Raw genomic sequence first — 19,797 nt, forward strand, 5'->3', positions numbered from 1 at the left:
GGTAAATGGCCTGATAACTGGAAAGTTAAGCTCAGGCCATTTATACATAGATGGCAGATAAGGGCTCAACACATAGGACAATTTCCTCCCCCATTGGCAGGGCTGATGTCACCAAACCACGAGTATATGGATTGGTATAGGCTACGAGGCAAGCGTTATTAAACCTTGTCTTATTAAATTTTTTCATTTATTGGCATTGTCTTATTAAATTTCAACCTTTACTTGCACTTATTGTAGTTTGACATTAAACCTTAAACCCTAACTATAAATTCAATTTCCTTGACAAAATAGGCAATAATATAATAACATACCTAGTACGAGTGAAGCAATCACATGGGCATCAAGCTGTCTATGACCCTGAGAAATATGATCATTCAAGCAATCGTGGTCTCCACCCCATTTAGTAACCTTCCATTTTTCACCGTATGCTGGTTTTATTACCCTAACCCTCCACGGGCAACCCTGTTCATACTTGCAACATTTCATACTTAATTTGGTAGGCGTGCTCTCAAGGACGATCGCTTCTTGATGCTCTTTCATTAGGTTTCTCTTAATTGCCATCTGCGCCTCCTTTTTTGATTCAAATTCTTGCTTAACATACAATTTGTTACCTAAGATCCACGGACCATTAATTGAACCTGAGCCTGAGCCAAAACTTGAACCGTCGTGACTTAAATCTTGCTCCCTCGGATGATCCCAATTAATGTATGTGTAATGTGGAATGTCTTTCCAAAATGGAACAACATCGTCACCTGCAAGTACAAAATTAAACATTAAAACCCAAAAAGCTGCAAATATAAATGTATATTTTCAGCCATTTACTTACTTACCTTCCAAAATTGGCGGTAATTGAGTGGACGCGGCATTATCATGTTCCTGGACATGAGACTCACCCACAACATTATATTCTAGGATTTGAGTGTCAGGAATACCACATTCATCATCGTTGTCTGAAGCGCTAGCATCCTCAGCAAGAAGTTGATCTTCCATTGCAATATTTTCATCAACGTCATCCTCAGACAAGATGATTTTCTCCTTCCTCAGACAGATTACCAACAGGAGCAGCAGATGATGATGCATTATGTGCAAAATTTAAATCAACTGACCTCACGGGTATAGCAACATCCTCTGTTTCGGCAATATCCACGTATAACTCTAAAAAATCTTTCCTTGACTGGTTGAAAAACTCTCCGATTACCATTTCTACGTCTTCATCGTCAAAACTTGCATACTAATGTATTGTGATTCACACCATATTCTTGCAGTGACCATATTGATAGATTGTTTACCTTCAAGCGCTAACTTTTGACAAATTTTTTGATGTACTTCGCTAATTGTTGAGTTCCGCATGATACGTGTTGGCCTTTTCTCTCCTTCAAAAATAACACCACGTCGACCTTCCATTTTCCTACCATTATAATATAAAACAGCACGAACAAAATCAGAATGTGAACTCATTCTTAACTATATTAATAAAGAAAAACACAAAACAGAGTATGCATAAGGAAGTGAGACTGTATCGAAGACTAAGAAGTTAAGATGAAGAAGAGTTGTGATGAATGTGGAGATGAGAGGTGTATATATAGAAAAAATAGGTGCCATTCACGCCCAAAGGGGGCTGGAAAAGGGGCTGAGTCACGCCCAAAATGGGCTGGAATTTCCCTTGATTCACGCCTTCATGGGGCGTGATTAGTCACGCCTATTTTGGGCGTGAATGACGTGGAATTCACGCCTTGCATGGGCGTGAATTGTCCCGCCCATTTTGGGCGTGAATGACTGCAATAGATCCGTAGATAGTTTCCAAACTGCAACCTATTCGTATTTAATTATTAAAAGTGTAATATTTTAATTTTTTTGCCCAGAGTTCATAGCTAATAATGATAATCATGTCAGGTAAAACAAGTTTTCTACACACATATATAGAAGAGAGATGAGAGAGAATATAGGAGAGAGAAAATATATAATGGGTCCCATTTTTTTATATGTGAGTGTAGAAAAGTTATTTTTATCTTATGTAACATAAGAAAACAATTCCCTATATATATATATAAATATTTAATATTTTTGCAGTTAATGCAGATAAGTTATTTGCATTTACTTCCAAAACGACGTCATTTTGGGATTGAAATATTAAAAAATTATAATTATAAAGACTATAATAACCCTGAAATAAATTATAAATTATAAATACATCATGATTTTCGTCCCAAAACGACTTCGTATTGAGTTTACTGTAGATAACTTATCTACATAAATTGCAGAAAATGCGAACCCATATATATATAGGGGAAGGTTATTATATTTATAAATTTTTTATTTACAAACTACACTAAGTATGACAGGTCATATTTCAATCAAGAATGTATGACCGATCATATTTAATGTAATTTGTAAACAGATCATTCTCCATACATACATATATATAATATTACTTTCAATTTAACTCTTTTCTTTTGCGCTTTTTATTTTATTTTATTTATAATTACCAAGTTCCTTTAGCTTCTCCTTTTTTATATGAATTCCTTAAAGTATTTTAACCCACCATTGTTTGGACATATTCAAGACTAGTGGATCATTGCTCTAAATTAATACCAAGAAATTAGGTAAGTTACTCTTGTGGTCAAGGATTTTTTTGGAAGTTGAATATTTTAGCTATGAATGAATATTATTCTAATACTATTGATTGGGTAATTGATGACCTAACTTGGCCTGATATGAAGTTATGTAGGTGGCGTATAAGATTTGAAAATTGAAATTTGGTGTGCTTTGGGTTTAGTCTAAGTTATACATTCTGAAAAGGTTTAATTTAACTGCTGACATCAATATTTGAAAATTACCCCATATATATATATATATATATATATATATATATATATATATATATATATATATATATATATTGTGTAAGTGTTATATTTAATTTTGACTTGAATTCTATTTACATCTACGACATGTGATTCATTTTTTTTATACATGAAAATGAGACATGTGATTCATTTTTTTTTATACATGAAAATGAGACATGTGATTCATTAGTTACATGCAAATGAGAGAATTAGCGGCTCCAATTTAATATTATTGGGAGTTGAAGTGTGAGTAGTGAAATCCACGATAATTAATCTAAAATATATTTTTTCTTCACCTTCAGTAGTATACAGGCAATTTCGTGAAGTTTTTTCAGGGCAAATTTAATTTTTTACTTGAGGTAAACTCAACGATATATATTTTTTACTGTAAAAAAATTGTTTTTGGTTTAAAAGTAAGAGTATTTATTTAATTTACATGTATTTAAATATGCTTTTAACATCTTAAATGTTCGAGAGTAAAATATTTGTTTGATACATGAATATAAAATGTTTATATCTTGCATTAAAAAGGAGATGATTTATGAGAAAGAAAAACAGATTTAATAGATTTTCTACGTCCTTTTTCCAGAAGGAACATAAACTAATGGATAGTGGCTTAGTTTGCAAATTAATGCATTCATTATTCTATTATAAAAGAAGTAATTAATGTTCAAGAAAATTATTGTGTGAAAGTCACACTCTATCATTAACAACATCTTCACCATTTTGGTATTTAAATCCTCATCACGAAAGAAAAAGCTCCTTTGACTGCGCAAAAATGGGAGTTTTGGGAATATTCTCAATTGTGTGCTGCTGCATAGAAATACGGGGGGTTTGTGGCAACTATTCCGTTGAATTGCAACATCACTAAGCAAGTTTGTGTATATTGGGTCTTGTGGGGCTGTCAAAATGAAAACTCTACTTCAACTCCTTCCACGTCCTTGGCCACAAGTGATCATGCATGTTTATACATTATTAAGAGTTATTGATCTAGTGGCGACCCAACTATATCATAAGATTTGACCTGTTTAAAGAGTTATGAAGGGTTGAGAACCCTACCAGAGAACAGAGACACAAGGAACAGAATTTAAGAAATTCACAAGCACTTTATTAATCTCAATATCAATTCTTCGATTACAGATGTCTGATGTCTGTTTTATAGGATGGCACCTCAACTAACATCATGCACATTCCTAACCAATTGGCACATGGAAAGCTAACTAACTGCCACCTCCTATTACAATATCTCAGCTATTACTAAAATGCCCTAATTGATATACTAATATACAACTCACAACTATTGATACACACAATTGCACATTTATACATTCACCACATAGTCCCTAGACCACGCTAGAGCTCTTCTCTTTCTCTTGCTCGTAACATTGCCCCTGCCATCCAAATTAACCTTGTCCTCAAGGTTCAACTGGGGATAGTGCAGCTTAAGGTCAGCCTCATCCTCCCAAGATGAATCTTCTAGTAGAGCATGAGACCATTGTATTAACCACTGAGTGCCAGTTTTATTCCTCAGCTACCTGTCGAGACATCAAGGCTGCAATTGGTTTCTGTACAGGGCAGTTTCCATGATTTAACTCAGGTAAGGTTGGAATTAAATCATGATGATCACCCTTAAATGGCTTCAACACTAAAACATGGAAAGATGAGTGTATTTTACAACCCTCGGGTAGCTGTAGTTGGTAAGCAACAGGACTCAAGACTCGTATAATGGGAAAATGGCCAAAATATCTTTTAGCCAACTTTTGATTGGACCTCCTTGCTGCTGTAAGCTGTCTGTAGGGTTGTAACTTCACAAGAACTAAATCCCCCACTGCTAAAGAAATATCCTTCCTATGTTTATCCGCTTGAATCTTCATTCTATTTTGAGCTCCTTGCAAATGATGCTTAAGTTGAGCAAGCAAGTCATTTCGGTGGATTAGTGCTGTGTCCACAGCTTCTACTCGGACCAGCCCCTTAGGATAATAAGGAATTACTGTTGGCATTTTTCCATACAAATCCTGAAAGTGACTCATACCAATTGAAGAATGGTGGGCTGTGTTATAGTGTAATTCAGCCCAACTCAAATAAAGAGACCACTTGTGATTCTCATCAAAGCAAAAGGCTCTAAGATATTGTTCCAAATACCTATTAGTAACTTCTGACTGCCCATCAGATTGGGAGTGATAGGCAGTGCTTGTATGCAACTTGGTTCCACTGAATTTGAACAACAAGGTCCAAAATTGGCTAAGGAAAACACTGTCTCTATCAGAGACAATAGTTTTCGGATACCCATGAAGTTTCACCACTAAATCACAAAATAAAGAAGCCACTTTAGCTGCTGTATAAGGGCTGGCCAATGCACCAAAGTGTGCATATTTTATAAGACGATCAAAAACTACAAATATCACTGAAAAGTCTCGAGATAATGACAAGCCTGTGATAAAATCCATGCTGAGATCTTCGAACACCCCTTCAGGAATTGGAAGGGGTTGCAATAATCCAAGAGGTGGTGTGGTGGCTGTTTTCACCATTTGAAAAATTGAACAAGCTCTAATTAACTCAGTGACATCTTTTCGCATATGTGGCCAATAAAAGGAAGCAGATAGCCTTAATAGTGTACGGGTCACACCAGCATGGCCACTAATTAGAGTGGCATGTGCCTCCTGCAATAAAATCTGTCTCAAACCAGATTGTGAGCCTAGCATAAAACGGTGTTTATGATAGAGCACCCCTTCCTTGGCTGAAATATTAGGATCAACAGCTAAACCATTTTGCAACTTAGAATGGAGAGACAATAATTCTGGATCAGTGGCATTTTCTCCTCTAATTTGATCAATTATATCAAAAGTAACCTTTGAAAGTAATCTCATAACAGTACCTGATGTATCATCTTCATACATCCTAGATAAAGAATCTGCTACAACATTGGAGCTACCAGGTTTATATTCAATAATAAAATCATACCCCATCAATTTACATGCATACCTTTGCTGCTCCAAGGTTTGGACTGTTTGAGAGAGCAATTCCTTCAAGCTCCTATGGTCAGTCTTGATAACAAATTTCGAACCAAGCAAGTAGTGTCTCCATTTCTTAACAGCTTCAGTTACTGCAAACAGCTCCCTGACATAGGTAGATGCTACACGCATTCGAGGCCCCAATTTCTTACTAAAATAGGCTACAGGTCTGTTGTTTTGTAACAGGACAGCTCCAATACCAACTGAAGATGCATTAGTCTCAATTACAAAAGGAAGAGAGAAGTCAGGCAGATTTAAGACAGGGGTAGAGGACATAGTCTCCTTGAGCAATCTGAATGTTGTATCAGCATCATCATTCCATTTAAAAGACTCACTTTTAAGCAAGTCAGTTAAAGGGGCTGCCAAAGTTGCATATTGGCGAATGAACTTTCTATAATAACCCGTAAGTCCAATGAACCCTCTCAATTGCTTCACACTTTTTGGTTGAGGCCATTCCATCATGGCCGAAATCTTCCTTGGATCTGCCTTGACACCATCACCCGAAACAAGATGACCCAAATACTCAATCTCAAGCAAAGCAAAGCCACATTTAGTAATCTTAACCTTGAACTGATTATGTTTTAAGCATTCCAAGGCCAGTTTTAAATGGTTCAAGTGTTCCAAAAGAGAGGCACTATATACTAAGATATCATCAAAGAAAACTATGATGAATCTCCTCAAATAAGGTCGAAACATTTGATTCATTGCCGATTGGAAAGTTGAAGGAGCATTGGTTAAGCCAAATGGCATCACCAAAAATTCATAATGCCCTTCGTGGGTCCGGAAAACAGTCTTAGGAGTGTCTTGAGGTAACAACCGTATTTGATGGTACCCACTCCTTAAATCTAATTTGGAAAACACAGTAGCCCCATTCAATTCATCAAGGAGTTCGTCAATAGTGGGAATCAGAAAATGATCCTTTATTTTATTTTATTTAATGCCCGGTAGTCAATGCACATCCTCCAAGAGTGATCTTGCTTCTTAACAAGCAGTACCAGTGAGGAAAAATGACTTCTACTGACCTTAATGAAACCGGATGCAAGCAAATCTGCCACTTGCTTCTCAATTTCATACTTTTGGTGATGAGCATATCTATAGGGTTTCACACTTACTGGTTCTGCCCCTGTTGCTAGATGGATAGCATGATCATATTCCTTGGAAGGAGGTAGGCCCTGAGGTATGTGAAAAACATCTTGGTAATATAACAGAATTTCCCACACAACTGAGGTAATTTTCTCTCTAATTGCTAGCAATTCTGATTTACTGGTCTCTGTACTGGCTTCGGTATCACTAGTAGATAAGGACAAACATTCAGCAGCCAGTCCTTGCTTTATGCCACCATCCCCTTTTAATAATACCCTTTGATGATTCCAATTAAACTCCATAGACAAATCTCCATAATCATGGATAACCCGTCCTAAAGAGCTCAACCACATAATGCCCAAAATAATTCCCAAACCGGTTAGATCAACTACCCATAAATCCACAATAAACTCATGGCCTTGAATATTTAACACAACAGCTGGACATTTCCTCTCACAAGTTAAAAATTCCCCATTTCCCAAAAATATCCGCATTCTAGGAACTCTTATCATAGGCAGTCCCAAACTAGCAGCTAACTCCTTCTGAACAAAGTTATGGGAGCTTCCAGAGTCTATGAGAATAGGAACTAACCTGCCACTCAATCGAATTTGAAATCGCAACGCTCTTGGATTATGCTCACTTTCTAAAGAATGGAGTGCTGCATCCATGGGATCCTGGTGAAGTTGCTAAGGTTGCCAAACTATCTGTTCTTCCCCTTGCACCACTTCCTCTTCGGAATCTCCAAACATCAGCAACATTCTTCCTTTACATACATGCTTGGAATTCCATTTTTCATCACAAGTGTAGCACAATCCCAAATCTCTTCTTTTTTGCAAGTAATCACGAGTCACCTTCTTGCTGGTTACAGTAGACGGCAAGGCAGGAAAACTTGATTTGGTGATTGGCACAGTAGACGGTAAAGCTGGAAAACTGGACTTGTGGGTTGGCACGAAGTTATTTACTGGGTTTGATGGTTCTACAATGTTTAGTGGCTTGGAAAAAATTTCCTGTTAGCAAAAGACAAGGACACACGTAATTCAGTGTAACGAGCCTCATACGTCAAAGCCAACTGCATTGCTTGGTGCAAAGAAGTTGGTGTATGCAATTGGATTGCTCTCCTCAAATCTGGTTGCAACCCCGAAACAAAAAAACTCATCAAAACTTCATCCGAAAATTCAGTCACCTGATTAATCAATGCCTCAAAGCTTCGAATATATTCAGTAATAGCACCCTCTTGGGTTAATTTGGATAAAACCCCTCGAAGATCAGTGTATGTTGTGCCACCAAATCGTTGCTTCACGGCATGCTTTAGATCCTCCCAAGACTGGATTGTTCCTCCATTATACAACCATTGAAACCATGGCCCAACCATTCCCTCCATCTTCATGCCCGCCAAACGCACCTTGAGAACATCGGGTATCTGCTGCAGCCCAAAGTAAACCTCCGTTCGAAAAATCCAATTGATTGGATCTTTTCCATCAAAAGAGGGCAATTCTGTTTTAACCGATTTCATCACATTGCGTGAATCATTAGGGTCAAACCTGAATTGATGATGCCCTGACGATTCGGAATTGACAACAGTGGGATTACTTCGCGGTGGAGCATTATCACCCATTCGATTCTCCACACCCACAATCGCCGCGTGGATTTGTTGAAGCTGGTTGGTGATATTCACAAACTGTGATTGATGGTCCACGAAACGCTGTTGCATCTCTTCCAAGCTACGATCCACACGAGCTTGAAAAGAACCCAAATCCTCAGCTAGATCTTGGAGTCTCATCTTCGACGACGCGAGTCCAAAAGAGTGAAAGCACCAATGTTAAGGGTTGAGAACCCTAACATAGAACAGAGACACAAGGAACATAATTTAAGAAATTCACAAGCACTTTATTAATCTCAATATCAATTCTTCGATTACATATGTCTGTTTTATAGGATGGCACCTCAACTAACAGCATGCACATTCCTAACCAATTGGCACATGGAAAGCTAACTAAATGCCACCTCCTATTACAATATCTCAGCTATTACTAAAATGCCCTTACTGATATACTAATATACAACTCAGCTATTGATACACACAATTGCACATTTATACATTCACCACATAGTCCCTAGCCCACGCTGGAGCTCCCCTCTTTCTCTTACTCGTAACAGTTCGGTTCTTGAAACCGGATTATTCGGATCCGTTAGAATTTCGGACACCGATTGATATATGAAATAAGGGAAAGGATCTGTCTACAAACTTTTTTTACAAATTTTTGTAAATTACACTATGTTCTCCCGAGAGTACATAATGTAGTTTGTAAGAGTTCGTAAACAAAAAGTTTGTAAATATAACTCTCCCCATGAAATAAATAGTATTTTTTGCTATTAGCCCTTCAAACTTTGTAGAGTCATTTTTTTGTGACACAAACAGAACTCTTCTTGTGTGCACCCTAAACTCACCTATCTTATATATTTATGTTATGATTGATCGGAAGATTCTAATTGAGTTGAAGGGGAGGAAGGAATGAAAATAAAGAAGAAAAATGGGAGAATTTTTTGGAAAAAATATATATCGATAAATAGAAATAACTTGAAAATTTAGACTTCTAGGCATGATAAATTTCTTTTTATTATAGGATTATTTGCCCCATGTGAAGTTTGATGATGGGTTAAGACAATAACTACAACGAACCCTTTAATAATTAGGTTTATTATTTATAGATTACCTAAAGACATAAAGCAAAGGGTTATGTCTATTGAGACAAATCTCCATAAAAGGCCATGCATGTTTCAGTTATTCAAAAATCATTATGCGTGATTTCGAATACTAACTACAGCTGGTACAGTTATGTTTACACGGTGAATGCAAAGATGTGAGATCAAATTTCACCTTAGCCTCTTTCTCTCAATGTTAAGTGCATGTAAGTTACATGTTTTTGAGGGGGTGTTTGTTTCAAGTTTTTGAAGAGGATTACCGGTAATCCTTCTTTGGTAAATGTAATTATCACGTTTGGTAGAAGGAATAAATTACGATTCCCGGATATTCAAGGATTACCGGTAATTTGATTTATAAAGAAAAGTCACTATTCAGATTACCAAAAATAATATGGTAATTCGGAATACCAATCAGAATACCAAGTAAAGGGAAAGCACAACAATAAATTTTGAGACAAAAATACCCCAATACACATAAAAATCTAGATCCAATCTATCAATTACAAAAGTAAAAATAGTTTGGGGTTATTTTTGTAAAATAACCTCATATTCCAAGTCATATTTCGTTCTAAACCAAATATGGAATCAGTAATTTTTACCCAATATTTCCGGTAATATTTTGGCGAACCAAACACCTCTTTCGTAAGATTCCAAGTAAACTCAATTTCTACTGTATTCCCATTAATCATGATTTCCGGTCACCAAAAAATTTCTCTTGTACCAAACATACCCTGAGTGACATGAATTAAAATCAATTATAGGTTGAAATTTATGGTTTTCGAGATACATCCTTTCGGCCAAGTAATTACTTGGCAATTATTGGTCCCAATTGAGTAAGAAGCATCTCTATGTTTATGGGGCTTATATAAACTCCAAATGGTGCATGGTAGTTATCTATGTAGCACCAATACGACACGCGACACGTGATACGACACGAGACGACACTCTGACATGTCAATCCTAAAAAATTATGAATTTTGACACGTTGGGATACGTTTTAATATTAAATAATATTTTTAATTTATATAGTGTATATTTCATTTAATATTTAATAATTTAACAAAAAAAATGAAACTAAATTAATAATACCCATCAACACGTTATAAAGATGGAAGCTTTAATAAAAAAAATAAGAACTAGGATGAGAGAGAGATCAAATCATATTAGAGAGAGATCAGAGAGAAGGAGATACAACAAGAGCGTGATAGGAATTGACAACAATGATGCTGAGATGATCTCTTATCTACTTAAGGGGAAAAAAGACAAAAAAATAAAATTGATATGATCAGGGGGAAACTTTATTAATATATTTTAATTTAAAAAAAAAATTTAAAAAAATTTAAAAAAAATTACGAAAATGCCATTTGACCGTGTCGGACACGGTCAAATTCGCGTGTCGGAATGGTCAACGTGTCGGAAAAAGTTGACTGCGTGTCCGACACCGTGTCGGAGCGTGTCGCCGTGTCAGAGCGTGTCCGACACGACTCTCCCTGTTTTTACAAGTGTCCGTGCTTCCTTGGTAGTTATGAAATTTGTAAACTACTGTTCAGTACTACAGAATTATTTTTCCTTACTTATATATTTAAGGGAAAAAAAGTTTCTGATGTTACTTTAGATAACTTTATCTAATGTTCATCGAAACGACGTCGTTTTGGAGTTGAAAAATTAAAAAATTAGAGTGATAAAGACTATTATAACCCTGAAATAAATTAAAATTACAAAAATACCATGATTTTCGTCCCAAAACGACGTCGTTTTGATGAACATTAGATAAAGTTATCTAAAGTAACATCAGAAAAAATAAACCCTTTATTTAATAATTGAAAAAGGCAGATTAGTATATATATGAGCTCTGTTCACGAGGCCTTATATATGATCACTTATTAAGTATATGTCATATAGAGCGTACATGGCCTATTGCATGTTTATTAAGAGCACATAAATAGTTTTTTTTATATCTTTAAAATGTAAGATTAATTTCTAATAAGACATTCGTTTCACTATGGCCATAAGGAGTTTGTAGTATTAGGTAAAGTCATGCATTATCAAAAAAGTCTGCCTAAAAAAAACTCAATTTATCGGATAAAACATACCCCATGATCATAGCCATTATTTTTTTTTTTTTATGATTAATATACATGTTATTTTGGTCATGTTGATAATCTTGTAGCATTGAAATACCATTAATATTTTATGAATTAAATTTACTTTTTAAAGAAATTTTCCAACAGTCATACCTTAGTGTAAACTGAAAGTGTTATACTTTAGTTTGTTATTTGAATTTGTCTGGTAATGATGCTGACTCAGTTGATTTTTTGCTCATTACATTTTTTTTAGTTTAGTTCAATCTTAGATGATGGACGAATAAATTGATATATGTACTGTCTAGGGAGTGATTGTCTAACTGTAAGGTAGGTTTTATGTAATGGTGGGGCGATAAAGGAGTTAGGGGTATTCGCCCCCGTGAAATTTATAAAATCTTTTATAAATGAATGTTATTTCTAATTTTCTAATTTTTTATCATATGTATGTATATATATATATATATAGGGAGGGATACGTTTATAACTTTTTTTGTTTATAACTCTTACAATCTTAACTATGTTCTCTCAGGAGAATATTCTCCATTACTGTTCTCCCGGGAGAACATAGTTGAGGTTGTAAGAGTTGTAAACAAAAAAAATTGTAAACGTAACTTGCTCCTATATATATATATATATATATATATATATATATAGGGCTTAACATTTCTGCAGCAGCCGTAGATAGTGTTATCTACAGCTGACACAGAAAAGTGGACCCCACGACTTAAAAAAAAAAAAAAAACTCAGGATCCGTTGCCGTATCCTAGGATTCGGACGCGGATCCTTGCTTGTTGTAGGTACAGCAGCTGCAGAAATCATTTTGTCATATATATATATATATATATATATATATATATATATATATATATATATATATATATATGAGACATGATTCTCTGACACCGGTGTCAAACTTTGAAATTTAATATCAAATCCTAACTGTTGATTAATAATTTCAATCAAACTTATTAATTAATCATTAATTTCAGATTAATGATAACCGTTGATTGACGAAAATCAACAGTTAGGATTTAATGTCAAATTGTAAAGTTTGACACCGATGTTAAAAGATCCTGCATATATATATATATATATATATATATATATATATATATATATATATATATATATTCAAAGGTTAATCAATTGATATAAGAAAATAAATATATAAAATGACGTAGTCTTGAGATAGCCGGAGATAAACTTATCTCAAGCTGTTTGAGAAATGTTTTTCCCTATATGGAAAAATATTTTCTCATGTTGTATGAGAATTCAATTATCATGTTGTGACCCTTCGATTTGAGTGCAAAGCTTTTCTTTTCTTTTTCTTTTTTTAATAAATATGGGACCCACCATTAGTTGAGTCACAACATGAGAAAATTCAATTCTCATGCAACATGAGAAAATCAAATCCCAAATATATATATATATATATGGAGTTACATTTCTGCGGCTGCTGTACTGCAGCAATCAAATACTTGCCATATATATACTTGAAAGCATTAAATACGGGGAATCATAACCATACAAAGAATAAAAGCATTAAATGTGGAGAATCATAACCATACACCTGTCGTTGTTGTACGTAAAGCGGCTGCAAAAATGATTTTACCGTATATATATATATGGGGTTTATATTTTTGCAACTGTTGTACGTGCAACAATCAAATATTTGCCATATATATATATATATATATATATATATATATATATATATATATATATATATATATATACTTGAAAGCATTAAATGCGGGGAATCATAACCATACAAATGATGAAAGCATTAAATGTGAGAAATCATAACCATACACCTGTCGTTGCTGTACGTAAAGCGGCTGCAGAAATAATTTTACCTATATATATATATAGGTTAAATATTTTCACAGCCACTTTAATACAAGATTGTCTACTACTACTGCTTTTTAATTAAGTCTAACCAGTAAGACATAAAAATTATATTTTCTTTCTCTGTCACGTCAGCTGATAATGTCTGAGGAGAGAAAAAAATAACTTTATTGTTATAACTATGTCTTACTGATCAGATTTAGTTAAAAAGAAATAGTTGTAGATATTGTTATCTAAAGTGGCTGTAGAAATACTTTTTCCATAAAATAAAGGGTTTAGTGTTTGTCCTTGTAAATGACATAAATTTATGTTATTTTAAGTGAAAAAAAGACAAGCAATGAAAATTATGAGAGAAAAAATGGATATTCTTTTAAATTTAAATTTTAAATAAAAAGATACTAGGTTGTGTTTTTGTTCTACTTAAAATGATACAACTATATGTCCTTTAAAAGCACAAATATTTCCCCCTAAAATAAAACAACTTATAAATATGGTTACTTTAACATTTGGATTAATACGTATATCAATATCTTAATATTCTAGATGAATATGTAATATCAAATTTATAAACGAGTTTAATTATATTTTAACAATAAAATAAAATAAATAACATATGATACAAATTTTGTAATGACATGAATATACTAATCCATGCTAATATAACAGAAGTTGACATATACCTATTTCCTAAAACCAGTGTTTTAAAATCTGAATTGGACGGATCAGGTCTACTCGAGTTTCGGTAATTTGGTGAGGGTATTAGTTCGAGCTGATTATTGGATATACATGCTCTTATATCGATTTTGACCGGTTAACTCAGCTGAATCTTGGTGAATCGACAGATCATATGAGACTTGGGTCAAGCTTTTTTTTTTTAAAAAAAAAAAAATTTAGAAAAACGAAAATTAAAAAAAAAATTAAACACCCGCAGAAACTCAAACCCACCCATCTCCCTCGCCTTATTCCCTCCCATGATACTTAAAATTGGGATTTTATATAAAATTAGAAAGAAATAAAAAATTATAAAACATAAAATTATAGAGGAAGAATATTCTTACTACTAAAATTTTTTACTACCAACTTACTACCTATCTAATCACCATTAGATTAATATTTTCTCTCTCTTCAAAAACTTTTTAACATTCTCTCTTTAATCCAATGATGATGTGATGGGTAGTAAGCTAGTAGTAAGAATTTCTGGTAGTTAGAATATCTTCACTCAAAATTATAACGAAAAAAAATTATAAAAATATTTGAAATATTAATAAAATTATTTTGACAAAAAAAAATTGAAAAAAAAGTAAAATCATAATAATAAATCGAAATTTTAAATAACACGATCTCACCCACAAACACCTTTCTCCTCAATTTTTTTTTTCTTTGCCACCGTGAACCTTCATAACCACCGCAGGCCGCCAACCCGCCTCGCCGACCACCAAAACCCGTCACCGACCCATCCTCTTTTTCTCCTTTCACTTGTGATCTAAAAACCCATAACCTCCACCAACCGCCATAATCGTCCTTCCCACTTACGAGAAGTGCGAGTACGAGCTTGTCATGGAGAGGATGCTTCAGATGCAGAAGATCCACGAGGAGAAAGCCAAGTTTAAACACAAACACGGCGCCGTTCCTGTCGTCCCCAAAACCGCCAATATCTGATTCTCTCTCACTTTCCCTCTCTGCAAGGTGCTCTCTTCTTTCAATTTATTTGATCTAAGGGTTTTGTACAACTATTCTGTGTTCTCATCACCGATCGATTTTTGAGTAATTAGGCTTTGTCTCTGATTGGGTTTTTTTTGAAACGGGCAGGCTTGTGGGATTTATTTGTTCAGAATGTCACTCACTTCAATTTCAATTTCAATTTATGTGTTTGTTTTCTTCCAGTATTTGAAATGTTGGGATGTGAATTATAAATGATATAGTTAACATGGCCATTGTAAACCAAAATGAAAGCAATGTTGGTGAAGGTTTGGATGAGATTGGTGGAGAAAGACTAGGAGAACCTGAATTTGATACAATACACTATAGGCATCGTAATTTTTATCAGATTGTGTATTATCTCATACTAATTGGCTTATAGATTTCATTTAATTGGTTGAATTATGTTAAATATTTTGAATTTTTGATTAAGAATTTGATTTTCTGTGAATTTTTAATATAGTAATACATTTGTATTTTTAGGCTAAAACAATTTTCTCTTTTAAAATTGGTAAAATCATTTGATAAAAATAAAATAAAAAATCACAGCATTCCTTACGGTGGTGTACACAGTGGTGACACCAGACAAAGGAGGAGCAATAGGATTTCTGGTATCTGGCTATGGCCACAAGCACAAGGGAAATGAACCAGCAAAACCCAAAGAAGAAAGTCCCTCTCTTTCCCCTTCTCTCTCTTCTCTGCTTCACTTCCATCTTCCTCATTCTCTCTCCGTTCAAAAACACCACCACCCCTTCAACTTCTCACTCCCTTCGCACCTTCCAAATTGACAACAAAGGTACTTGCGACTATTCCGATGGAAAGTGGATCTACGACAACACGTGGTCTCCGAGGTATGACAACACGTGCAAGGAGATATTCAAGGGCTGGAATTGCATCTCTGGTAACAAATCCAACGCCCCACAACTCGCCAAGTGGCACTGGAAGCCCCACAACTGTGATCTCCCTCAGTTTGATCCCATTGGGTTCCTTCACAATCACAGACACACCAGCATTGGTACTTTCTCATTCTGCAAAATCCAAAGTTGTGTGCTTTTTTGCATTCTTAATAATGGGTGTTTCAACAGTGCAGGGTTTGTTGGCGATTCGCTGAATAGGAACATGTTTGTGTCTCTTTTTTGCACTCTCAGGAGTGTCTCCAATGGACAAGTCAAGAAGTGGCGACCCGCTGGTGCTGACCGTGGATTCACCTTTCTCCCATACAATCTCACCATTGCTTATCACCGTACCAATCTTCTCGCTCGTTATGGTAGGTAAGCTAAGTTTGTGGTTTTTCTGATTCTTATACTGTTTCTTGCTGCAAATTCTCTTGTGGGTTTTGCTGTGAAATTCACCTTGTGTGCTGCTGTTACTATATTGAGTTCATGGAGCTTTTACCCATTTTATGATTTGTTATTATTGGTTGAGATGTCGTGGTTTACATTATCTTATGTGCTATTATTATTAGACCATGCAGTATTGTTTATTGCACATTGTTAACTATTGTTCTTGTTCCTTTGTTTGATGCAGATGGTCAGCTAATGATAATGGCGGTGCCTTGGAAACTCTTGGATTCAGAGAGGGCTTTAGAGTTGATGTTGATGTACCAGAAAGCACATGGGCACAAGCTCCAAGTTTCCACGATATTCTAATTTTAAACACCGGTCACTGGTAATGCTAGAATGTTTCTATATTCTGTCAATGGGTCATGTATTCTAGCTGCTTTGCATTCTAGTTATTGATGTTGGAAAGTATAGATATTCAAATAATGGGTGGGATTAAAGTATCCGTCTTTGTATCCTAAGATTTTGTTTGTTTGGAATGTCTTGTTGTGAGTGCATTTACTTGTGTTTTGAGTTTCCTCTAAGGATCACCATGCTATATTTTATCTGTGATCAGTCTTATGATCTGGTTTCATCAATGCCCTTGACTTTTATGGTCTGTTTTAAATTTAATCAATGCAAATAATGTCTTTCATTTTTCTGCTTGCTTGTATTTTTCTTTGTTTGAGTTGAGCTCATATCAGAGATGTTATTTGACAATTTGGGAAACATTTGAGTTTTATGATCTGGTTCAACCATGCAGATAATGTCTTTTACTGCTCGCTCCTCGTTTTCCTTTATATGAGCTGATGTTGTAGCTGTTCTTTGGAAATTTTTGAGATAATTTATAAGAAGATTTTAATTTAATTTATTTGATAATTTATGGTTCATATAAACAGGTGGTGGGCCCCTTCAAAATTTGACCCTGTGAAGTCACCTATGCTTTTCTTCAAGGCAGGCCAGCCAGTGATCCCTCCATTACTACCAGATCAAGGCCTGGATATGGTTTTGGAGCACATGGTAATTTCTTTGTATTCTATTCCTCTTCAATGTTAGGAACTAGGAACTGATGTAATCTATAGCTCTGAAGTTAACTTGATTGAGTATGAAACAATTATCAATTACAAGTATTGTGTTAAACTGTTAATTGACCCTATAGATTTTTGCTTCTGCTGAGTTTTGTACATTTAGTTCTATAATTATTTTTCCCAGCAATGTATAAAAGTAAAAAAAAAAACAAAAACAAAAGAACGTGCTAGGGGTCTATGTTCATATGAGGTAAGATGCTTATGACATTTAGAGATTGAGTTTGTTCTCAATTGTTTGTTGGAGAAGGTGCTTTCCTCATTATTGAAAGGAAAAGAAGATGCTCATTTTTTTTTTTTTTTGGGGGGGGTCCTTAGTTCTATAAAAAAATAAAACTATTGTTGCCATCGATTCTCTCGTGATTACATGGCTGCTATGATCTTGAATGTCAACCTCATTTAGCCTCCATCTGGTCTTTTTACAATTGGACAGGCATGAGCACAAACATCTCTTGTTGATACTTGATTAAAGTATAACTTTGCTTCAAAAAACATGTATAAATGACCTCTTTATTGAAAAAGATCTATAGTTGACCTCTTTATGATACAGATAAAGGAAATTAGCACTGAGAATATTGATTGGTCAACATGCTCTTTCCTTTTCAATTGATACATCTGTATTTGGGAACTATCTCGAGTATTAGCATTAAGATCAATTATTCTGCAAAACAATGAACATCCAAGTCAAGCAATTTTTTTATTAGAAACATCCGTATTTGGGAACTATGTCTAGCTTCAATATAAAATATTTTTTCACCCCAAAAACATTGAACTTTTAAGTTGAGCAACTCTTTCTCCCTGTAACTGATCACAATTAAGCTACTTCTATAGTTACAACTAGTTTAAATAGGAATGTGATTGATTTGTATATTTTAATATGATAGAGTGGTTTCTTTACAGATCCCATATGTGGAGGAAAGAGCACGACCAGGTGCAGTCAAATTTTTCCGTACTCAATCACCCAGACATTTTGAAGGGGGAGACTGGGATCAAGGTGGTTCCTGTCAAAGGGATCGACCTTTATCGACAGAGCAGGTTGGTCCATTTATTTGTTATTATTATTATTATATTTTTTTAAGCATTGTCCTGAGTCTGACTAGAACTATCATCGAAGGGGTGGCATATGTGATTCCTCTTGAAGGTGTGGTTATTCCATCTTCTCATTGCATTGCCGCTACTTTGAGTGCCAAATTATGAAACAATAAGCTGAGCTTGGAAGTTTTGTTGGCCTTTCAGGTAGAAAAACTTTTCTCTGTGAAGAATAATGGGACAAATGTGGAGGTTCGACTGGTCAATGAACACCTCTATAAGGCTCTGAAGGGATCTGGTTTCATTATTTTGGACATCACTCGTCTGAGTGAGTTCAGGGCTGATGCCCACCCAGCTACTGCTGGAGGCAAAAAACATGATGATTGCATGCACTGGTGCTTACCAGGAATTACAGATACCTGGAATGACTTGTTCATACAACATCTCAATCGTATCGAGGGTACAAGTTGATGATGAAGTAGTTATTTATATTCGATAGCATACGGTTGTCTTGAACTTGGTCATTGGTTCATTGAGACGAGATTGATTGAGTATATTCTAACATTTTCTTTTTGAAGGTTACTGAGATAAATTAGTTCCACATACAAATATTATAGTTTGTCCAATCCACGATGTCTGCCAAAATGCTCTCTTTTTTTGTACATAAAAGGCGGATGGGAGGTTGCCCTATTTCAACTTTAGTATTGATTTATAACGTTATTTATCAGTGAAAGACCGTGTAACACCCTGTTAACAGAATAGAACATCAGAATTAAATGCAGCTCCTACAATTTGAGCACAATTAAATACCCACTATGCCAGAGTGTTTACAATGCATAGGAAAAAAACAAAAAAACATAAAGCTATTCAGTTCAAAGCTGTCAAGTATATTATAATCTCAAATTCATAGTTTCAAAGACATCAAGTAGATCTTCATACACAACGCGGATAAAAAAGTTTCGTCAAGTACAAGATCACATGTAAGATCTATATAAAATCAATCACGTTTCCAAAATATCCAGCACATAAGCAATTATGTGATACAACATCCACAGGTATCATTTCAAGCATTTTTGGGCCCATTTTCTTGT

At 34.8% G+C, this 19,797-nt stretch overlaps 1 protein-coding gene across 2 annotated transcripts; it reads left to right on the plus strand.

Moving 5' to 3' along the window:
- The first annotated feature begins 14,933 nt into the window (after positions 1-14,933).
- Positions 14,934-19,389, plus strand: LOC133283556 (protein trichome birefringence-like 13). Of its 2 annotated transcripts, none has more exons than XM_061480429.1 (7): positions 14,934-15,261; positions 15,823-16,288; positions 16,364-16,544; positions 16,801-16,941; positions 17,492-17,612; positions 18,578-18,712; positions 18,914-19,389. In XM_061480429.1, the coding sequence occupies exons 2-7, from the start codon at positions 15,895-15,897 to the stop codon at positions 19,175-19,177; spliced, it is 1,236 nt and encodes a 411-aa protein (XP_061336413.1). In that variant the 5' UTR covers positions 14,934-15,261; positions 15,823-15,894; the 3' UTR covers positions 19,178-19,389. The 2 variants fall into 2 exon arrangements, with proteins under 2 accessions (XP_061336413.1, XP_061336412.1); XM_061480428.1 differs by having other exon boundaries at positions 15,847-16,288.
- The last annotated feature ends 408 nt before the right edge of the window (positions 19,390-19,797 follow it).

The sequence above is a fragment of the Gastrolobium bilobum genome, unplaced genomic scaffold, assembly GCF_033153095.1.
Source record: "Gastrolobium bilobum isolate Gb01-03AN ecotype WA unplaced genomic scaffold, APGP_CSIRO_Gbil_v1 utg9509, whole genome shotgun sequence".
In the NCBI taxonomy this organism is placed as follows: domain Eukaryota; kingdom Viridiplantae; phylum Streptophyta; class Magnoliopsida; order Fabales; family Fabaceae; genus Gastrolobium; species Gastrolobium bilobum.

Coding starts and splice junctions, on each gene's coding strand:
- LOC133283556 (XM_061480429.1), top strand. CDS start 15,895: ATGGCCACAAGCACAAGGGAAATGAACCAGCAAAACCCAAAGAAGAAA. Junction 16,289..16,363: donor TCACAGACACACCAGCATTG/GTACTTTCTCAT, acceptor TCAACAGTGCAG/GGTTTGTTGGCGATTCGCTG. Junction 16,545..16,800: donor CTTCTCGCTCGTTATGGTAG/GTAAGCTAAGTT, acceptor TGTTTGATGCAG/ATGGTCAGCTAATGATAATG.